Source organism: Suncus etruscus, chromosome X (genome assembly GCF_024139225.1).
Source record: "Suncus etruscus isolate mSunEtr1 chromosome X, mSunEtr1.pri.cur, whole genome shotgun sequence".
Classification (NCBI taxonomy): Eukaryota; Metazoa; Chordata; class Mammalia; order Eulipotyphla; family Soricidae; genus Suncus; species Suncus etruscus.
This window is the reverse complement of record NC_064868.1, coordinates 16,059,639-16,081,449: the sequence shown is the minus strand read 5'-3', so window position 1 is coordinate 16,081,449 and position 21,811 is coordinate 16,059,639. Positions and strand designations below refer to the sequence as shown.

General features: G+C 46.3%; 1 protein-coding gene across 3 annotated transcripts; it reads left to right on the top strand.

Moving 5' to 3' along the window:
• The first annotated feature begins 5,519 nt into the window (after positions 1 to 5,519).
• On the top strand, positions 5,520 to 15,884 carry LOC125999114 (holocytochrome c-type synthase). Of its 3 annotated transcripts, none has more exons than XM_049767104.1 (7): positions 5,520 to 5,589; positions 6,166 to 6,310; positions 9,562 to 9,706; positions 11,403 to 11,551; positions 12,946 to 13,065; positions 14,969 to 15,055; positions 15,617 to 15,884. In XM_049767104.1, the coding sequence occupies exons 2-7, from the start codon at positions 6,189 to 6,191 to the stop codon at positions 15,813 to 15,815; spliced, it is 822 nt and encodes a 273-aa protein (XP_049623061.1). In that variant the 5' UTR covers positions 5,520 to 5,589; positions 6,166 to 6,188; the 3' UTR covers positions 15,816 to 15,884. The 3 variants fall into 3 exon arrangements, with proteins under 3 accessions (XP_049623061.1, XP_049623060.1, XP_049623059.1); XM_049767103.1 differs by having other exon boundaries at positions 5,526 to 5,818; positions 6,166 to 6,300; positions 9,564 to 9,706; XM_049767102.1 differs by having other exon boundaries at positions 5,526 to 5,818.
• Positions 15,885 to 21,811: the final 5,927 nt, after the last annotated feature.

Below are 21,811 nucleotides of genomic sequence, written 5' to 3'. Positions count from 1 at the left end.
CCACTCACCCCACTTTCTTGATTTCCTTCCCATTTTTATATCAATTCATTGATAATGAATACTATAAAAATCAAACTGTACCTCTGTGGAATTCTTGGAATGGATGGGAGCAGATTCCCTCTTCTGCCTGAACCACAGCAGCCTGGCACCATACCCTGCATCCTCCAACAAAAATTGCATATCTGTGACTGAAGTCAAATAATATTAGCAGCTGAATCATCTCAGATGGGACAGGATTAGGGGCCTGAAAACTCTGGAACCATTTTCTGAATGGTGTTGGGCCAAGATGCCCTCAGCAACCACTCCCCCCCAAAAAACCAAGGACTCCGCCCACAATCACTATTTTCCTAACAGAGAAATGGCCAGGCTCCTCTACCAAGATCCATAGGAAAATAATGGCTATTTATACTTCCTATGTAGTCTGCTCTGGGCTGATACTGGGGCTGCTTCTGGGGCTTCTGGGGCTGATTCTGTGCTGTTCCTTGGGCATTCTTAGAAGGGATGGGTACTTCCCTTTCTACATGAACCACAGCAGTCCAGCACCCTCCACCCTTCCACAGAAAGGGCACAGCCCCGCAACTTAATTTCTTCAGTTTGTCAAGCCACCAAATTTCTTTCAGCTCTATTGATCCTGGGCTGCACGGCTTGGGGCTACATGATGCCTCAAAATCTTACAGTAGTGTCAACCTAGTAGTATCAACAACAAATTTGATGGAAAAGTTCCATAGAAATCTACCAAGCTCAGTGAACCTAAGCAGTACTTATGCTTCTTTACTTGCTATTAGCTCTTTATTTCCTGACTTTCAGTTTTGTGTTCTAAACTACTTGGAAATCCCACCCCTCCAGGTAAGACTCTATTTATGTTTTATACCAGAGAGATTAATAACTCAGGTTGTTCTACACTGTTTCTCTCAGCAATGCTCATTTCACCCACTTGTTATCAGTGATGTGTCCATCTTTTCAAATTCATATTGTTAAATCCGGAATCACAGCTTTGGCAGCTCAATAACTTATTGTCAATAACTCAATAATAACAATAATATAATAACAATTATAGCAAGTCACTGGGTGATGGCTCAGTCATTTCAATGGTGCAGAATACACCATTATCAACTTACCCATCTTTCAGACTAGGGAAGTTTCTCCTGCTTCTATGAATGAGTCTCCTAACAATGTTGGACTGATAATATTCCAAGTATATTTTTGAAAACCAATGATCTTATTGTTATTGTAATGAATTCTACTACTCTGTAATGGGTTTCTCCCCTTTTCAGTCTCAGAATCACTGTATTTAAAGAAGGGGAAATAAGCTCATTTTCCTATGGAGTTACTTTCTGTATACACATATATACATTTCTGTTTATGTAGAGAATCTACTGGCCAAGCTGATGAGATTAAAGTTCATATTCTAGTTGCCAGGCACTAACTAAGGCAGGCTATTGGGCTTTCCTTTGTCTTCTGACTCTATCTACAACTTGTTGACACTTAGGTCGGATAATGTTTTGTTGAGAGAGCTGTCTTGTCCTCTATATTACAGAGTGTTTGGCAGGAACTCTATACTGAGTCTACTAGATGCAGGAAACAATCCCTCCATATAGTGTGACAACCAATAATATCTCCATCATTGCTAAATGCCTCCTGGATAAGTGTGGCAAACCTTTTCCCCACTCCGTCCTGCTATAGAGGGATGCAAAGTCCTTCTATAAGCCCTCAGATAAAATATATGTGTGTGTTAGTTTAATCCCAAATTTTCTGAATTGAAGACATAGCAAACCTGTCAGTACCTACCCAGGCTATCTGGCAACTATCAAGAAGAGTACAGTCTTAATTATACAAATTCATCTGTGAATCAGAAAAACTTTTTTGAAATATTATATTGTACATCTGAAGACATGAAACAAGGGTTTGAATAAGTTGTCAGTGATCCACAATGAAAACATAGAACATAAAATAAGATGGAGCTGGAGAGATAGCACAGTGGTGTTTGCCTTGCAAGCAGCTGACCCAAGACCTAAGGTGGCTGGTTCAAATCCCGGCATCCCATATGGTCCCCCGTGCCTGCCAGATATCTGAGCAGATAGCCAGGAGTAACCCCTGAGCACTGCCGGGTGTGACCCAAAAACCAAAAAATAAAATAAAATAAGCTAAATAAAGTTAATTCATTTATATTTTTTTAATTTGGGGGCTCGGCAAGTGAGACTTTAGGGGCTATTTATGGCAATACTCAGGTAATCAAACTAGCACTCTAATGCTAATGGCTCTGCAGTGCCTCAGATGAGCAGGGCAACCTGGCAGTGCTCAGGAGAAAATTATCTCATTTTCAGAGGTTGTAGTTAAGATACCTTGGACTATAAAAATACACAAAATCTTAAAAATTGCTGATTAACAATAATACAACCTCTGAAGGTATGCCAAAAATACTGACCAATAAGCATAACGATAATCTGTAGCAATTGAGTTTTGCTGATAAGGCACCCTTTTGGAGAACAAAGAGATAACAATGAGACTTAGACACTTACCTTGCATGCAATCAACCAAGTTAAATTCTCTGCACCACCTATGCCCCCCCTAAGCACTGTCAGGGATCACTTCTGAGCACAGAGCTTAAAATAACCATGAGTATTGCCAGTGTGAACCTCCCCAAGGGGGTTGACAAAAGTACTTTTGGAGCTAGAGATCTAATATAGTAAGTAGGGTGCTTTCCTTGCCCAAAGTTGACCTAGGTTTGATCCCTGGTACCTCATACTGTCCTAGAAAAGAGGACCATAACCAGGAGTAATTCCTAATTGCAGAACCAGGAGTAAGCCCTGAGCATTGCTAGATGTGTAATAAGAACAAAAAAAATTCTTTTGAAGAAAAATGACATTTATTTTAAAAAAATGATTCAGTCCTAGACTTTGATATATATCTCTATACTATATATAAGACATATCTATATAATATAATAATATATATTATATTATATTATATATTATAATTATATATTACATTATAGTATATAATATAGGTAATAGAAAAACATTGTCATAAAATATATATTACAGACATATATATTATAGACATAGTTCCTCTCAGTACGATCTGGTATAAATCCCACTAGACACTGAGGTATAACGGGGGCCTTGGAAGTCTCCCTATGTTTATTTAGGCCTTAAAAAAGGCTGCTGATATTTATGGATAGGAAGTGAAAGTTACCAGACATAATTGGAAAACAAGCTTGAGAAAAGCAAATTATGTGTGCAGATCAAATAACAAGTTTTTCTCCTTTTTTCTGGGGGGAAGTGTCATATACAGTGATGCTCCGGCATTACTCACTGCAGTACTTGGGGACCAAACTCAGCCCTTTGGCATGGGAAGCATGCATTCTGCTCTTTATCTGTGTATAGTCCATTAAAAATCTTTAACTTTCCCATTTCTGTTCATCCAGTTAGTATACTGTCCACCACATAGTTTCTCTGCATTTATCAAAACCATTGTCCTTCCCTGCATGGTCATGTCCTTGCTTCCCTCACTAGCCACATCCAAGGTGATGTTACCTGCCTTCTCCTGCTAAGACCATACCTGTAGTACCACCTCACCATTAGCCGACCTGATCCTCTTCCATGCTACTACATGGATATGCTTAGGAGCCTGGTGTTGGGGAAACTCTAGAAACACAGGGTGGGCCCCACAGCTCCCAAGAAATATGAAACGGATCTAATACGTATTACGAGATAATAGAGAATAATTGAGAGCTAAGGGACTGAGAGGAAAAGAGTATTGTGGCTGTTAGAGAATTGTGTGAAATAAATGAATTATGAAATGGACATAAAAGTGTTAATGTATGACATTTCCTGAGATTAGCAAAAACTATGGCAGATAATGGAGAATTTGATAAAAGACTGGGAAATTATGAAAGTGAATAAAGCACTGTCAAATAATTGAGAGAAGCACAGAATTGCAAGCACCAACAAAAAATTATGGCAATGAGAATTTTAAGAGACAGACTTGTGTGGGGGGAGAGAATTGTAGCATTGTGGGAAAGAAGGGAATTTTAGAAAGAATAGAAAATTGTGGGAGAAAAAGGACTTGGAGGGAAAGCATGAAATTGTGAAAAAGTTAGAGAACTATGATTGCAGGTAAGAAGAATCATAAGATGCAGAGATGGGGCTCAGTAGCTTCACATGTCTGTTAGTATGTGCTTCACGTGTCTGATGTCCTGCATTTGGGCCCAGGACCACAAACCTAGGATAAAAGAACTAAAGAATACATGGGTAACTGTGAGAAAGAAAGACAATTATGAAAGAAGTGGGGGATTGTGGAACAAAGAAAGTATAGGAGAGAATGGAGAAATGTAATAAGAAACCTGAATGCCAAAGTAGCAATGAAGAAATCTAGGGGGGGAAGAAACAATAATCACAGGGGACACATTTTGCCTGGGATTTTCAGTAGTGACACCTCTCTGTACTGGGGTTTTGTGGTGGTGGCTTCTGGATCCACAGATTTCGCCCACTGAAGGTGGAAAAATCCATTTTTTTTTATCTAATTAGGCCTTCCACTTTGTGATGAACTTGCCAGGACCCTTTTTCATGCCTAAAACTATTATTTTCCTAAACAATTGAAAACAATTCCTAAGGAACTTCCATCAATATTGAATGTTTAAGTAATCAAGAGAGGATTTCGAGAATTTTTGAGGGGAGAGCTATCTAAGCAATTAGGGCCTCCATTTTATGTCAATGATTCAAGAACATTTGAGAACATCTGGAAACAACCGTCACAGTCCCCTGGGAATCACTATATGGCGAAAATTAGCAGGATCTGTTGCCTGGTGGAAGAAAATGGGCACTTTGTGATGGAGTAAGTGAAAGCACAGACTTTTAGGTCCACATAACAGTTAAGGAGACCTGGGCAGCTGGAACCTGGAGTAGTTCCTATGGGGGCATCTTCTGAGTGAACCCAGTTCTGGGTTTCTGAAACTTCAATTAGCTGCCGTTGAAAAGGGACTGGAGGGGCCCGGAGAGATAGCACAGCGGTGTTTGCCTTGCAAACAGCTGATCCAGGACCAAAGGTGGTTGGTTCGAATCCCGGCGTCCCATATGGTCCCCCGTGCCTGCCAGGAGCTATTTCTGAGCAGACAGCCAGGAGTAACCCCTGAGCAACCCCTGAGCACCGCCGGGTGTGGCCCAAAAACCAAAAACCAAAAAAAAAAAAAAAAGGGACTGGAAGCGTTTCAAGACCAAATGAAAAGAAACAAAACAAAACAACGAAGAGCTGGAAAGCAAATGCACGACCCCCCCCGGAAGTGCGCGAAAGGGAACACAGCGCCTCCGTCTGGAAATCTCAGGAACTGAGTCAACTCTCCCAGGTCGGTGCGGGTCGGTAGGGGCGGGGCTAGGGCGGAGCTAAAGCCGGGGCCTGGCCGGCACGTTACCTCCAGAGTGGGCGGGGATAGCTCCATGATGGACGGAAGGCCCTTTCGTTCCGCACGGAGCCCGCCCCACTGTGCGCCAGGAAGTCCCGCCCTCTAAGGCGGAAGTAGCGGGGCGTGAGTGTGACAGTGTTGACCCGGGCGACTGAGGTGACCCGGCGCGGGGAAGGCGGCTGTGGCGGGTTGGTGATTGATTAGAGGTGGCGCCTGGCCGCTCGTTCTAGCGAGGGGCAGGCGTGCGGTGCGGGAGGGCAGGATGGCTGAGCTCGGTGGGGTGAGGGCGGCTGGCGGGGCTGGGTTGAGTGGGACCCGCGGAGATCGTGCGAGGAAGACTCGGACCGCGCTTTGCCCTCCGTCGTCCTTGCCTTCCTTCGAGTCCCTTCTGTCCGTGGTGACCTTGCATGATGCCTCGTAAGTCCCGGCGCCAAAGATCGAGTCTCACTCAGTGGCCTCTCCGATCTTGATGGCCACGGGTCTCACTCAGTGGCCTATCCGATCTTGATGGCCACCTCTTAGGGATTTCCCCCTTTCTCCCGGCCTGCAGTGGTTTCTTGGGGACCTCGCTTCCCTGCCCCCCCCCCCCGCCATCTGCCTGCCTTTAGAAACGTGCCCCTCTAAGAAATCTGTCGATTGCATATCAGTTTCCCAAATCTTCCCACACTGATGTCTCGTAAGGGACTCAACTGCCGCTAGGCATCCCTAGAAGTTAGAGGGAGCCCAGATTCTGGCATCCTGGAATCTCTCTTGTTGTCTGGCAGGTTTGGACACTCGGATCCCAACCATGGGTTTATCTTCCTCCACACCTTCTGTTGCTGTTCAGACCACAAATGCTTCAGATCATCAGCTATCAGCCCCACCTTCAGGATGTCCAATGCATCAAGGGCAAATGACAGGTAATTTACCCATAGAAACACACAGGAATGGCAACAGTATTTTCAGAAAGAAATGGTGTGTGCTTAGTAAGGAGCGTGGGCTCGGTTAAGGCAATACTGTCTATGGAGAAGTTACTTCACTGAGTCTTGCCTATAAATCCCTCTACCATTAGGTTGTTTTGGGTTAATTGAGCTACAACATGAGGATGTAACGATTTTATTTCATACACGAGTCCTCACCCCCTAAAGTTGACCTATAGTGTCTACATTGGTTGTCCATCGGGGTCGATTGGCTAATAGAGACACATTTTGGGGGATTGTCATAACCGAGAAAAGATGCATCTAATGGAAACCAAGAGTTCTACTGAACATCCTATGAAATATAGGAGCCCTTGACACAAAGAATCATCTGGCCCCAAGTGTTAAAAGTGCCAAAGTTGAGAAACCTTGGTATAGATTAGTGTTTCCCAAAATGGAAACCCCTTCTTCAACTAGTTGGGGGGTAGCCATGGGTATAATTGGAGTCCACTTTCTTTATTCACGTACAGCAGGTAGATTTCCAGCAAGGATGGGTGACTTTTTTGAAGACTACATGATCATTTGGAAACCTCTGATCTTGTTCTGTCCTTAACAAATTGACTTTATCCTATAACCATATAAATAAGTCAACACCTGATGAATTTTCTGGGGTTTTCTGTGGTGAGGAGAACATCAGATTGTGTTCTGTGCTTACTCCCTGCTCTGCACTCAGGGATCACTCTTGGAGGACTCGAGTCTTCTGTGGGTTGCCGGGTATCAAACCTGGATCCAATGCATCCAAGGCCAAGTGCATGACCTGCTGTATATAGTATATAGTGTATATATATAGTATCTGGCCTCTGGAATTTCTGTTTTACATTCTTGACATGCAGAGAAGTAAATGTTTACATTTGGAATTGAGCCACATGTGGTTTAGATGATCTCTTAGATCTTGGTCTAAAACCACCTGACTTGAGGCTTCTGGGAGGAAGAACCTAGGTGGAGTGGAGTAAGCCTTCCTCACCTGATGCTTCTCCATCCCTTAGCCACTCAGCCAGCTTCTGCTCACTGCCCACTCTGTGCTAAGCTCAGGGTTGGCATGGAGAGAACAGCAGCGCATAAAACAGGCAACATCCTTCCCCTAGCCGAAATTTCCTTCTCCCCAGAATCCTGATGGGAACTTTACTCCCTCTATATTTTCTGGACTGAAATTTACCAATCGCTTAGCTAGGAAATGGCCACGCCTATCAAATCATTGTGCCTTTGAACAAGGAAATATTCTTTTTTTATCTGTTTGTTTTTTTGGGTCACACCCAGGTGACTCAGGGGTTACTCCTGGTTATGCACTCAGAAATTGCTCCTGGCTTTGGGGACTATATGGGATGCTGGGGGATCGAATCATGGTCTGTCCTAGGCTAGCACCAGCAAGGCAGATGCTTTACTGCTCCATGCCACTGCTTCGGCCCAAGGAAACATTCTTGAGATAGGAAGAATTGAGGATGAGGTGGGCATACTTCCGAAGGTCCCCAGAGAGATGAGAGTAGGGGTAGCAGAAGCAGAAGCAATCAGCATTCTGCTGATTTGCACTTAGAGATGGTTATTTGTAGATGATCGAAGGGGCTATTACCAATTGGTAGCTTGTTAAAAGCATAAGCAGCTTATTTTGATGCTCCACAACTTCTTCCAGTGACTTGAATAGGGTTGTTACTTCAGATGGTAGAGAACGAGGTGGCAGAGCTGTGCAGGAGCACAGGGCATAGGGGTCTGGGGAGAGTGCAGAGGGAATTGCGGGGAAGGGAGAAGGTCCTTTGGCATGTAAGACATCTGGCACTGGGTGAATCTTCTTGGGGTTTCTACTGCTGCCAGAGACAAGGATTCCAGCCTACTGCCTTCCAGGGCTGTCCTGATCATTGGATCCTGGCTGCCCCATAACCTGGCCCCTCTCCTGTATCAAACCAACTTCTTCATCCTGTGCATGTTCTCATCAACACCCTGGATCCAGCCCTTGGCCTTGACCACCCTTGCTGTGGTACTCCTAGGGTCAGACCCTCCCCCTTGGAAGGCCTCTGGATCGTACCTGCATGGTGGAAGCATCTCTCGTCTTGGCTTTTCTTGGCTTTTTTTCTCTTTCAGCTTTTGGGCCACACCTTTTAGCCAAGCTCACAGATCTCTCTGAGGCAAGTGGCAGACCCACTGTCTCTTCTTTCCAGCCCCACTGTTGGGCTTTTCCTGGTAAACTCTTGCTCCTTACCGCTAAAGACTTGAATCTTTGCCAGGTGGTAGTCTTTTGTGCTTTGTTTCATTCCTGAAGCAAACCACATAGAGAGGGGCTCGGAGACTTAACTCTGGGGGCCTGTCATAGGCTCCTAGAACACTGGCAATGAACATGGATTCTCCTGTGTCCCACTCAGCACTGGCTCGTCACAAGTCAGAGAGACTCACCTAGCACAATGGAAGATGTGCCCAGGTGCCAGCTCTGCTCCTAGATGCACTTGCAGGCTGATACTTTATTTTGCCCATCACTGAAACCAGGGCCCAGGCTTGCAAATGATGAAAAGTTTGGATATTTTTGTTTCTTTGTTGGTATGTGTTCTTTTTGGCTAGTTTTTTTTTTTTTTTGAGGTAGGGAAATCTCTGAAAAACGGGGCAATTGTGTTTCCTAGGGAAACTCAGCCCTTTCTACCAGGTTGTCAGATATCGAAATGTGTGCTGGCATCATTGGTATCTTTCAACACCAGAGGCCTGCGGGGCTGGTCAGAAATGCAGTTTGCGGGGCTGGAGTGATAACATAGCAGTAGGGCATTTGCCTTGCATGCTGCCTAACCAGGATGGACCCATTTCAATCCTGGCATCCCATATGGACCCCTGAGCCTGCCAGGAGCGATTTCTGAGTGCAGAGCCAAGAGTAGCCCCTGAGCACCTCCAGGTGTGGCCTCAAAACAAAACAATAAACCAAACAAATAGAAATGCATGGGGCCGGGCGGTGGCGCTAGAGGTAAGGTGCCTGCCTTGCCTGCGCTAGCCTAGGACGGACAGCGGTTCGATCCCCCGGCGTCCCATATGGTCCCCCAAGCCAGGAGCGACTTCTGAGCGCGTAGCCAGGAGTAACCCCTGAGCGTTACCGGGTGTGGCCCAAAAACCAAAAACCAAAAAAAAAAAAAAAAAAAAAAAAAAAAGAAATGCAGTTTGCCAGGGGCAAGATTTGAAGACCCAGCATCTGGATTTTAGTATGATACTTCTTACGTGTTTTCTTTCAGCTTCTCCAGCAAGGGCAGAGTCATCTAACACAGCTAATCAGTGCACAACCAGCTCTGTGCCTGCCCACCAGGACCGTGCCTATGAATACGTGGAGTGTCCCGTGACGGGTGCCAGAGTGGAGAATAAGGAGAATCTCGATCCTTCTAACCTGGTAATACATGTTCAGCCCCACTTCTTGAAACCTCTCACACAGCGAGGCTTTTCTGGACTCCAAAGACAAAGTGGAGTTTACATCACTAAAATCCCATTAATGGTGGAAAAGCCTAGAAAATTCTGGAATGTACTAGTCTGGTTTCAGAGAACACTGAGGGAAGAACAGGGATTGTTTCGTGCCAGAGCCACAGGCTGAGCCCTTTGGGCTGCTGTTATGTTACTAGTTTGCTGGTTTATGCGACATTCCACAGAGTGCAGCTAAATTTAGCAATGGTATTGGGGCTCTTGGAAAGGGTAGGCACCCTGAAAGATTGGAATGCTTCTTTCAGCATGGCTGGATGCCAGCTGGTAAGGGGCAATCCGCAATGACAGCATGGACACCAGTGTGCCACCAACATTTTGTGACGGTGGGCCAATTGATTAGAGTGAAATTTGATGTAGGTTATTGATTTTTTTCACTCAAATTTGATGACAAGACACTCAGGCTTCCACTTTCAAGGGCCACAGGATTTGCCGGAGGAGAAATATTAATGAACCAGGCACCATTTGAGGGCATTTCGTCTCAGTAATTAGTCTGAAAGGAAAGGGTGTTGGGGGTTCAGTATATCAAAAAGAATAGTTTAAGGCTGGGACGTGGTGAACAGCAGTATTGAGAGATGCTAGAATGCTCTGATATATACATATATATAATATATATTTATTACATATATATATATAGATAGATATATACAATGTTCAGCCCAAAGGCCTCACATCATATTAAGTTTAATTTTTACTTTTTGTTATTATTTTTTGGTTTGGGGTCCATGTCTGGCAGCGCTCAGGAGTTACTCCTGGCAGTTTCAGGGGACCATTTGGGATACTGGGGATTGAACCTGCAGGATGAGCCTGCAAGGCAAATGCCCACCAGCTATGCTATTGCACCACCCTTACTTTTACTTTTGTTTTGGGGGTCATACCCAGTGTTGCTCAAGATTTACTCTATTTTCTATCCTCAGAGAACACTCCTGATAGGGCTTAGGGGACCATGTGGGGATGGAACCTGGGTCTGCCATATACAAGGCAAACACCCTCCCTGCTGTACTATCCCTCTTTCCCCTATGGTTTGTTTGTTTATTTATTTATTTATTTATTGCAGGGGTCTCAAACTCAATTTACCTGGTGGCCGCAGGAGGCAAAGTCGGGGTGATCCTTGAGTGCAAAGTCAGTAGTAAGCCTTGAATATTGGGGGGTGTGACCCAAACAACTAAAACAAAACAAAACAAAAAAAGATTCCTCTAGGGTAGGGCCACAAAATGTTGTATGGAGGGCCTTGAGACCCCTGATTTATTGTGTTTTGTGCTACACACACTGGTCCTTGGAGGACCCTGTGTAATGCCAGGGATCGGTCCCGGGTTCATCCCATGTTGGCCACGCACAAGGCAGACACCCTACTACTTTGGCCCCTGGTTTTTATTTACTCTTTGAAGTGATGGAGGCCAAACACTTAAGCACAATGTGTATTCGACGTTTACAAGAACTAAAACAAGGTGAAGCTACCTGACTCCTCAGATCAGCTCAATTAGTGGGGACCTGAATTGTGGGTCCCCTGGGCTAAGCAGGTAGACTGAGCCAGCCATGCTGTACTGGTGGCAGGAAGTAGTTGGCAGAAGGTCCTTCCTCTGCAGCCCTCCGACCCTCTCTTTTCTCTGTAGATGCCGCCGCCCAATCAGATGCCAGCCCCAGACCAGCCATTTTCTCTGTCAACAGCGAGAGAGGAGTCTTCGATTCCCAGGGCTGATTCTGAGAAGAAGTGGGTGTATCCTTCTGAGCAGATGTTCTGGAACGCAATGCTGAGGAAAGGGTGAGTAGATAGAGAGTGGTCCCTGCCCATTAGCTTAGGAAACCATCTATGAAAGGTTCCAGAGGCTTCTTCCAGGCCAGGGAGCCAACCAAAAAGGCCATGTATGCAGACTTAGCACCAGCATCACCAGATATAGATAAAAGAGAATGATCTTTTGGTTTGGGGAACTTGGGGTCACACCTGGCAATGCCCAGGGGATCAGGTGCTGTGTTGGGATTCTAGTAACATGATAGACAAGCACCTTCATCCTTGTGCTGTCTCTCTGCCCCCCCCCAAAAGAACATGTTATCCCCCCACCCAAACAAAGTATATAAGGACATTTGATTATGATCTGTTTCTGAAGCTTAGTAGAACACAAATGTAGTGTTCATTGTTTGGGATTCTTCAGAGAAACAAAGAGGAGTTGTGTATTTTAACATAGGCATATATTTGTAAAGAAATTTGTTAGAAGGGGCAAGAGCAATAGTACAACAGGGAAATAGGGAGGGCATTTGCCTTGTAAATGGCGGACCCTGGTTTGGTTCGATCTCTGGCATCCTGTATGTTCCCCTTGAGAACCACCAGGAGTAAGCCCTAAGCACTGCCGGGAGTGGCCCCAAAACAAAAGCAGATTGAAATATAAGGTATTGGCTGTCATTAGAGACTCAGAAGTCCAAGGCCTGGGACTGGAGCTCTGGTAGTGCCCATGGTCAGGTTCCCATTCCGATACTCAGGAAGAGCCATGCTTTCCTTCTGCCCCCACCCCCCAATCAGGAATGTCCCTGGGATTCAGCCAAGCAGGAGGAATCCCTCTTGCTCTCCCTTTTTATTCTCGGGGGTCTGTCTCATTGGTGGACAGGCAGTTCAGTCAGCTTTTCTCAGTCTAACCCTGTAAGCATTCATTTCACCCCAAACTTCCTTATGGACTGTCCCAAAGTAACATGGATCCGAGATCTTGGCAACCCTCAGCCAATCTGCTTGAAGACTGCTTGAAAGGGGCACATAAATGTCCCCCTTCAGCAATTTGGCAGTAGTTTTTAGACAAGGTACTGCTGGATAAAGAGAAGCAACCAGGGTACCATTTCTTGGTGCAGATACGTCACATTAAAAATTGAGCATTCCCAGGTCAGAGTGATAACACCATGGGCATGGCACTTGCCTTGCATGTGGCCAACCTGGGTTTAAATCCCTGATACTCCAAAGGACTCCCTTACCCCCACCAGGACTGATTCCTGAGTGCAGAGCCAGGAGTAATCCTTGAGCATCACCAGCTGTGACCCCAAACGGGGCAGGGGTGAGAAGGAGGATCTCTTGGTACAGGTGTAAGGTGGTTGGCGGCTTCAGAAAATATGTGGCTTAAGCTTGTGACACAAATCAGTGAGATTCGTGAACTTGTATTCAATGCTCTTTCCCAGGTGGAGGTGGAAGGATGAGGATATTAGCCAGGCAGATATGCACAATATCATTAAAATCCACAATCAGAACAATGAGCAGGCATGGAAGGAGATTCTGAAGTGGGAGGCCCTGCATGCCACGTAAGTATCTTAGAGAGCTCAACACCCTTTGACCGTCTTGCTCAGGAGTTAAGGCATCAGATCCGTATGTGATTCTAAAAGGAACCTTGTAGAGGCCAGAGTTAACTGCACAGTGGGGAGGGTGTTTGCCTTGAAGGAGGCCAGCCCAGGTTCCATCCCAGGTATCCTATAGGATCCTCTGAGCCTGCCAGGAATAATTCCTGAGCACAGAGCCAAAAGTAACCTCTGAGCACTGCCAGGTGTAGCTCATCCCAATCCCCAGCCCACCCCCGAAAAAAAAAAACACTGAAGAACCTCATAATTAGTGGTCCAGGATGATTGCTATGTGACAGAGGAGGCCCAGAGCTGCCATCTGATTGGGAATGCCAGTGTGTGTGTGGGGGGGGGGTTCCGGTGCAGAAAGGTCAGGACAAGGAAAAGTGCCCTTTGCTCTCTTCATTCCTGTGACCTCAGCCACAAAATTCAGCATTTTAGACACAGTTGCTCTGGGTTCAATCCCCAGCACTCCATATGGTCTCCTGAACTCCTTCAGTGGTGATCCCTGAGTGGTCCCTAAAACCAAAAACAACTCAGTGATCAGAGGTGGCTTTGATCTGGAGCTAGTGATTCTGCCCTAACCCCTTCCCCAGAGTTTTTGAATTGCCCAGGAAGCTGCCATGGCACACAATACCCCTGCCGCCCTTGCTGTGTTGCACTCTAGGTCTTCTGCAGCAGGTGGTCAGAGTGAGGCTGAAGGTTTGAGGGGTTCCTTAGAGAAAGGGAGACAGTGCTGCCTGCACTGAGAGTCCAACTGTCCAACTGCCTCCTCCTGGGTAGTTGGCATTCACCTCTCCTGCCAGCGTGCATTTGCTGTGTTTCTTCTACTACACATGTATTTAGGCTTTTTGCAAAGGTGGCCTGTGGCCAAGGGAAGTTTTTTCCTCACTGCCTGGACCAACCTACCTCACTGGAGGCCCCCAATGGCCATAAGAGGCACCAAAGAGTGAGGGGAGTGGGGTGCCACTAAAGTGACCCTAGGGCTCCTGTTCTGCATGGTTTCTCCCACTCGGGAACCCCGCTCCCCCTCAGTCAATAAGAGCAGCTGCCTGTACCCATGGCCTTAAACGTTTGTCGTGTTCTTCTGTGTGGGATGGGGCTAGTTCTGGGCTGGTTCAGAGGGTCTTGCTCTACCCCCAAGAGTCTGTAGGTGTAGTCTGTAAGTGGCCTTGCTAGCTACCAAGCAGCCTGTGTGTTTGTCATTTCAACATCAGGACTAGTGCAGTGACACTTGGACCAGCGAACCTCTTTCCCCCTTCTAAGTTGTCCCTGGTTTTCAGGAAGGAAGAAAATAGAATGTTCTATAGGACTTGGGAAACTAATTTGGGGTCCATAAATATTATTAATTTATAAGGGGGGAATTTTATTATTCCCAGACCCCCCAAAAGTGTTAAGCCCCTCCTACTAGGAGCATTGTCCTGCATTGGGCCAGAGACCACCCTAGTGTTTTTTTTATGTTCTTCTGCAGCAACCACAGCTGCTGCCTGCAGAAACAAAGCATGATGGCCCATGCTAAACACTTCTTTTTTCCTGAGAATGTTCTAGATCTTCACAACAGATACAGAAAGAGCAGGTTTGATTAGGAGGAAGGAAGGTAAGAAGGAGGTGGCGTTTAATATGAGTATACTTGACTATGGGTATATTCAAATATGGATCCTGAAATACAGTAAACTTTAAACAGTTTACTGAAATACAGTAAACTTTATTTACTGAAATACAGTAAACTTTAAACAAGCAGATCTGTTGCTTTGAGGTGTTTCCAGTGGCCTTTCCCTTTGAACATGATACTCTGTGAAATGTGTACGGAAAAATGCCTAGTACTGGAAAATCATCACCTTATAACTGGTATTTCTTTGCATGGCTCCAGGGAGTGTCCTTGTGGACCATCACTGATCCGGTTTGGAGGGAAAGCCAAAATGTATTCCCCGCGGGCAAGAATCCGCTCCTGGATGGGGTGAGTGTTTGTGGCAGTGCTGTGACTTCGGGTTCCTTGGGCCTGGGTGAGCGCCCTTGGGCAGGAGGATTTAGCCTCACCACAGGACTATTGTCCTGACCACCCTGGGGCTTTAGTCATTCTCTCCCACTCTGATCGTCTGGGCATCAGAATTGGATTCAATGGGTCAGTTCCTATGGAATTAAGTATAGGAGGGTGGAGTGGCATTGTCATCATTGCTCTTAAACCTCTCCTTTCCTCCCACAATAACTTGTTCACTTTGCAGAGCCAGAACCATCAGCCCACCTTGCATTCTTAAAGAATCTCAGCCCAGCACCTCAGATCTTTCCTGGGTCCTCACTCCTTTGGAGACACTAGTGCTGTTCCCTGATCAGATTCTAGAAACATCACAGTACTTTGGTGCCTCCTTTCCTTTCTCCCAAGGGAGATGGAGGTCCCAATTAGACATCAGACTCGGAAATGGGGGTTCCTGGTCTCTGTTGCTCTATCTTTCTCATTGTGGATGCCAGGAGTTACCCACACACACATCTGAGCACTTAATAGTGTGTTTCCATTCCCCAGGTATGAGCTGCCTTTTGACCGGCATGATTGGATTGTCAACCGCTGTGGGACAGAAGTCAGATACATCATTGACTACTATGATGGTGGACATGTCAATGAGGACTATCAATTCACCATCCTGGATGTTCGGCCTGCTTTCGACTCACTTTCTGCCGTGTGGGACAGGATGAAGGTGGCATGGTGGCGATGGACTTCTTAACCCGTGTTTTCTTAACGTTGGGAAAGCCTCAGCGACTCTTTGTGTGTGCTGAGTGCTCTATTAAAGTCTCCCCAAATTGTATCGCACTCACAATGTAATGTGAACACCAAAAGAGTAATCCCATCTTAGTGCCCACTGAGTGATGGAGATTGTAGCCCATGTTCCCCTGAGGTCCATTCTCACCTGCAAGTTGATAGCCAATAATTTCAAGTTTCCTTTCCACTTAACTAAGTGGATGGAATCAGTCCAAGGTGTTACCTCGCAGTATTGCCTGCATTTTTCATCTAGCCAAGTTTGAACCACCTCCAAAAAGAAACTTGGAGAAGAGAGCTATTTTTCTTTGTTTCCTCTAGAGCATTTGAGAGGCGTACCTGGAAAGCTGATGAGATTTGGCCTGGTCAGTTTTTTGTTTGTTTTGGGCCACATCAGGTTTACTCACAGCTTGGTGCTTGGGGGTGCAGAACATGCAGGACCAGGGTTCAGGTCCAGGTCTCCTGCATGCAAAGTTTGCTCTCCTGCCTGGTGGGTGCTCTCCTTGGCCCAGTTCATATGATGTAGCTCCAGCTGTTCATTCTATTATTCTAAGTAGTTAATGCTTTAAAAAAAGTTACCAGTCTAGACGAGTGATAGTACACCAGATCTTGCACCTGTCTTCCATGTGGCCAACTTGGGTTTAATTTCCAGCACCTAATATGATCTTTTGAGCCTGTCAGGAGTCATCTCTGGCTTTAGCCCAAAACAAAAGTAAAAAGTTGCCCGTCTTTTGAATGTCCCTCCAATATAGTATTGACTCCCCAGTAAAAAATGCAGGAGACTCCACTGGTGTGGTTTTAGCCAAGCCCTTGACTTGCTCATGCACATGCACTGGAATATATGATTTCAGCTTGCTCAATAGTTTTACTGAGTACCCATTCTGCCACATAATTCGGCCCTAACAAATCCAGGTACCTGTTGTGTGAGCCCACTTTTATACCCTGCCCTTTCTGCCAGAGGCTTGGCTTCCAGGCATGTTCCAGATGTGTCTCAGGAAAGTAGGGTGCCAGGACACAGGCAACTGCCTGCCTTAAGACACCTTTAAGAGTTTGGTGGGTGTTGGAATTTATGAGGAGACTCTTTCCCAGGGGGACAAAGTTGGCAGCAAGTCCGTCTCTCTCACTCTGAAATTTTTATGAATTTTGCATTAGAACCAATGTCATATATGTGTGGTGATGCCGTACCAGGCCCACAGCCAGAGAACCAAGCTCTCTTTGCCATTCCTGCCAGGGCCCTCTTTATTCTTCATTTTTTTTTGCAGTAACAGATGCAACCTATCATTTTCCAAGTGATTCAGATGTGCGTTTGCAATGTGGATAACATGAACCCTTTTGTTTGTCCCCTGACTGCCCGGGCTAGGAAGTTAGCAGGCTGGTGTGATTACCCAGGTAAAAATTTGTTACAATTTTGTGTGAACTGTTCAAAATCTTAACCACCTGAATCGTCTGCATTTCCAAAATATTGGCCTATTTTAAAATAAAGTGCATTGCTAGCAGGTTTTGAAAAATCTTTGAAAGAGGAATTCATCGGGCATTATAAAACTTTACAAAAGTACTGGTGGAGAGGCCCTCTACGGTTAGCTGTTCATTCCCCAGCCACTGAAGTCTTTTGAACTACTGAGGATAGTAATTGCTGTGGACATGTGTTTTCAAGGCATTAGGATCTGTAGGCTAAGGGATTATGGAAGACAGAATGGCACAACCAGAAGGCTGGAGTGATAGCACAGTGGGGAGGGCTCTTGCCTTGCACATAGCCAGCCTGTGTTCAATCCCAGCATCCTATAAGGTCCCCATGCTCCAGCGGGAGTGATTCCTGAATGCAGAGCCAGGAGTAGCCCCTGAGCACCACTGGGTTTGCCTCCCAAACCAAAATAAGTAAATAAGTAAATGGCTTAGTCAGAAAGTGAAATTGAGCCGTAGGCAGGTACTCTGCCCTTGTTCATACGGGGCCCCTTGTACTTGCTGGGGAAAAACCACCTACCACGTGATGACTCTGTCAACAGCTGACAGCCTGTTGCAAGGAAACACTAGACAGAGACCTTGCAGACCTGCTACTGTTTCTGGCTTCTACCAGAACATTCCGGGAGTCGGTTCAAGACTATTCTGTTCTCATCAGTTTCGTTATAGCCTCAGATTTGTTCTGGCCATTCTTTTTGGGGTTTTCAGCCGACTTTTACTTCTGCGGCTGATCATTGAGAATTCATAGCAGCTGTGAAAGAAGAACTAAGCAGACAAGGGAACTGAGTCTGGGAATTAATTACCCCTGAGCATCACTGTTTGCCCTCAGAACAAAACAAAAATAAAGTCTAGGGCCAGAGTCATAGCATAGCATAGCATGTAGAGTGCTTGCCTTGTAAGCAGCCGACCCAGGTTCAAGCTCCAGCATCCCATATGGTCTCCCAAGCCTGCCAGAAGTGATTTCTGAGTACAGAGCCAGCAATAACCCCTGACTGCCATCAGGTGTGGCTCCAAAACAAAACAAAAAAAAAGTAAGGACCATAGACGGGAGATACTCTAGGGTTTTAAGCATTTGCCTTGAACTCAGCTGACCCCATTCAGACCCCTGTACCAGTTGGTTCCCTGCCGTCCACTAGGAGCAGAGCCCGAGCTCAGGCATGAGTAAACCCTGAGCACCGCTGGGTGTGACACACGCACGTGCCCAAGCAAAAAGAAAGGGAACCTTCGAAGAAGCAAAATATTTAGTTGAGGCCAAATACTGCACCACAAAGACATTTTAGATTTTAGTACCTCGCTCCCCACACATCTCTCCTTTCTGGGGAGTGCATCTCATTTTGTGTGGCGCATCCCCCATGGCCTGTTACAACAATATGCTGATGCACTAGGAAACTGGAGTCATTATTTTCTCCTCTGAACCCAGGCTGTGGCAAAGTCTTTCCTTCATCACCCTCCGCTGGAGTGGGACATAGGGGGTGCTGAGAAGCCACTGTTGCAGTTATTTCCATAAAGCACCCTCTGCTGGTTTCCTGAAGGATGGTTTCCTTGGAAAAGATCTCTGAAGGTGGGGACAGTGGGGCAAAGGGACAGGGCCCCTCCTGTGAATGATGGGCACCACCATAGGGCAGTGCCTTCCTGCTGACCATGGACACTTCTAGGTCATCTCTGCATCCCAAGCTTTGCCTGGTACATTGGTTTGCTAATAACCACACCATCTCATTTAAACCTACCTTATGCTCAATACTGTGCCACTAAGTGGGCACATTGGCTCTTAAGCTCAGTATGCTTTGGAAGCTACGAGAAAGTGCAACAGGCAGGGAGTCAGGCTCCATTCACAGCCCCTGACCAATGTGTACCTTCCTTCTGATCTGGGGTTCCAGCCTCTGGAGGAGAAAAGTAGAACAAATCTTTTGTAACTTTTCTCATGTTTTTGTTTTGTTTAAAACAGAAAAGGTGGAGATATAAGGTGAACCTAGGTAAAAGTTTAAACAAGAGTGTCCCCCTGACTTCCAGGAACTTCTTTTGAGATATAAAAGCCCACTGGATAGTTGCTTTTGGAATTGGTTTGAATAAAGAAAGGGGTTATGGCCTTGGGCTTGGCAGAGAGAGGCCATGAGGCAAAAAGCAGACTAACTTCAATGGAACATATTTTTGGTTTTGGGGCCACACCCAGTGACGCTCAAGGGTTACTCCTGGCTATACGCTCAGAAATCGCTCCTGGTTTGGGGAACCACATGGACACCTGAGGAGGGAACCACAGTTCGTTCTAAGTTAGCACATGCAAGGCAAATGCCTTACCGCTTGCACCATCACTCTGGCCCCTCAGTGAAACTTTTACTCACTGCCTTGATTTTTTTTATTTCTCCGCCACTACCCTGCTTCATCAGACCTGCCTGTCTGAAGGTTTAGAAACAAGGCGTCTCGGACAGTCTTACCAACTCATGGATATTTTTATTTTACACTTCTGTCCCTCATAAGGACAACCCCAACCTTTGTGCAGGCCTGTCCTAGGTGGCATGTGCCTATATTCGCGTGCCTCTCCTGTTGTTAGGACCTGGTCACAGCATCAGGGCCCACGATCTGCCCTCAGCAGCAGCACCGACCCTGTTCAAATCACAGGCACACACTCCTGCAGGGAGGCCATCTCTGGGGTGCATTCAGTTCTGCCCAGTAACTTCTCATTTGCAGTGCTGCGGAAGGCCTCGTTGGCCCCCCAGGCGGCCAACATGTGGCGTTGCTAAGTTTTTTGCACCTTGTGGAGAAGCAGCCCAGACAGGTCCCAAGCAAGTCTCTGGGCTTCTGCCAAGCAGAAGGGCACAAGGGCACAGATAGCACAAGGGCATCTACCAGGCAGCAGGAAAGAACTGGAAGCACTTCGGTCCTCTCATTCCTCTTGCCACCAACTCCCTTGCAGCTGCTTGCTGGTCTGGAGCTGTGGTCTAGGACAAAGTCAGCTGGCTCTAAGCAGCAGCTCCTATGGTTTTAACACCCTCTCTAGTATTTGGGGGTGGGGGAGGAGGCGGTTAACATCTGGCTGTGCTCAGGGATCATTCTGGGCGGTTCTTAGAAGATCCTATGCAGTGCAGGGGATGCAAGTCAAAAGCCTTAACCTATGTGCTCTCTCGGCAGGTCCCTCTAATTTTCTTCATGTGGAAAGTCACTCAGAGCCCTAGATCTGGCATAAATATTATTTTATACTGAAGACATTGGAGATGGGACAGATGCAGAATAAAGATCTTGAAATTTCCCTTACTTGGCTAAAAGCAGCAACAGCTGGGCAAAGGGGCGACCACAAAGGAATCTTGGGATTCCTGTACAAGGAAAGGTCATAGCTTCTTGTAGAGACAAACAACACAAAATCACTGATCTGTTAGGGTCTCTGTGAGATAGCTCCAGGGCCTGGAGCACAGACTTTCCTGCTGCGGGCCCTGAAAGTTCCGTTCCCTTGCGCCATCTTCCGGGCGTCCCCAGCACTGCACTCAAGACATCCCTCAGCACTCACCGCAAAGGACTTGAGGTGGTGCCCATTAAGCGCATGAAATAAATTTCTTCTGGAGAAACTGGCACCAGTTTAATGCACAGGCTCCAGGACTCAAGGAGGGTAGGGTACAGTGCTTACCTCCTACCGAGGTCCTCCACCGCCACGTGCAAGAGCTTTGCGCCCTCTTGTGGACAATTTTACTCATTGTTCCAGGATGCCAAGGTAAGTTCTCAGCTAGAATCCACTTCCCAAGGTTCACATTAAAGGAAAATGACTCGGAAGAACATTAAACAGAGTTTGAAGCGATACTACAGTGAGTAGCGCTTGCCTTGAATGTAGATGACCAAGGTTCTATCCCCAACTCTCCATATGGTCAACTGATCCAGGAGCACAAAGCCAGGAGTTAGCCCTGAGCTCTACCAGGTAGGGTCCCCAAACCAAAATACCCAGAGAAACAACACAAAATACCCAAAAAGACTGAATAGGCAGTGGTAAGAAGTCGGAACAGAGAAAAGAGGGTGCATGTGGCAGATTTTACTCTTCAGTCAGCTGCAACCTGAGTTCGTGGCCCAGTTTATGTTATTTGTCCCCCCCACACTAACTAGCCAGAACAGATGTGCCATTGATTAGATAATCAGCTCCCACGATCGCTCTTGCCATTAACACTGAGTCCAAGTACCCCGGACACGTGAGCATCTGTCCAGCTGACTGGAGAATTGGCTCCCAGCACTCAGAAATCCATTTCATCTCTAGGAGTGCTCAGTTCTCTATATAAGGCTTGGGAACAATCAGATACCATCGAGGGGGCAAAGAGAAATGTGCCCTTCTCCCCCACCTTCCATGGATCTCCCATACAAGCTCTCCAATGCCCTCACTGCTCAGGGGTTTTTCTAGAGATTTCATCAAGTCCGCAAGATGGAGTAACTATGGGCCATTAGCAATTGATTCCTGCTGCATTGTCTCTAACCACGCTGGGCCAGCTTGTGCCAAGGCTTCAATCCCAAAGTGGGTTCTCCTGGAAAACCCCT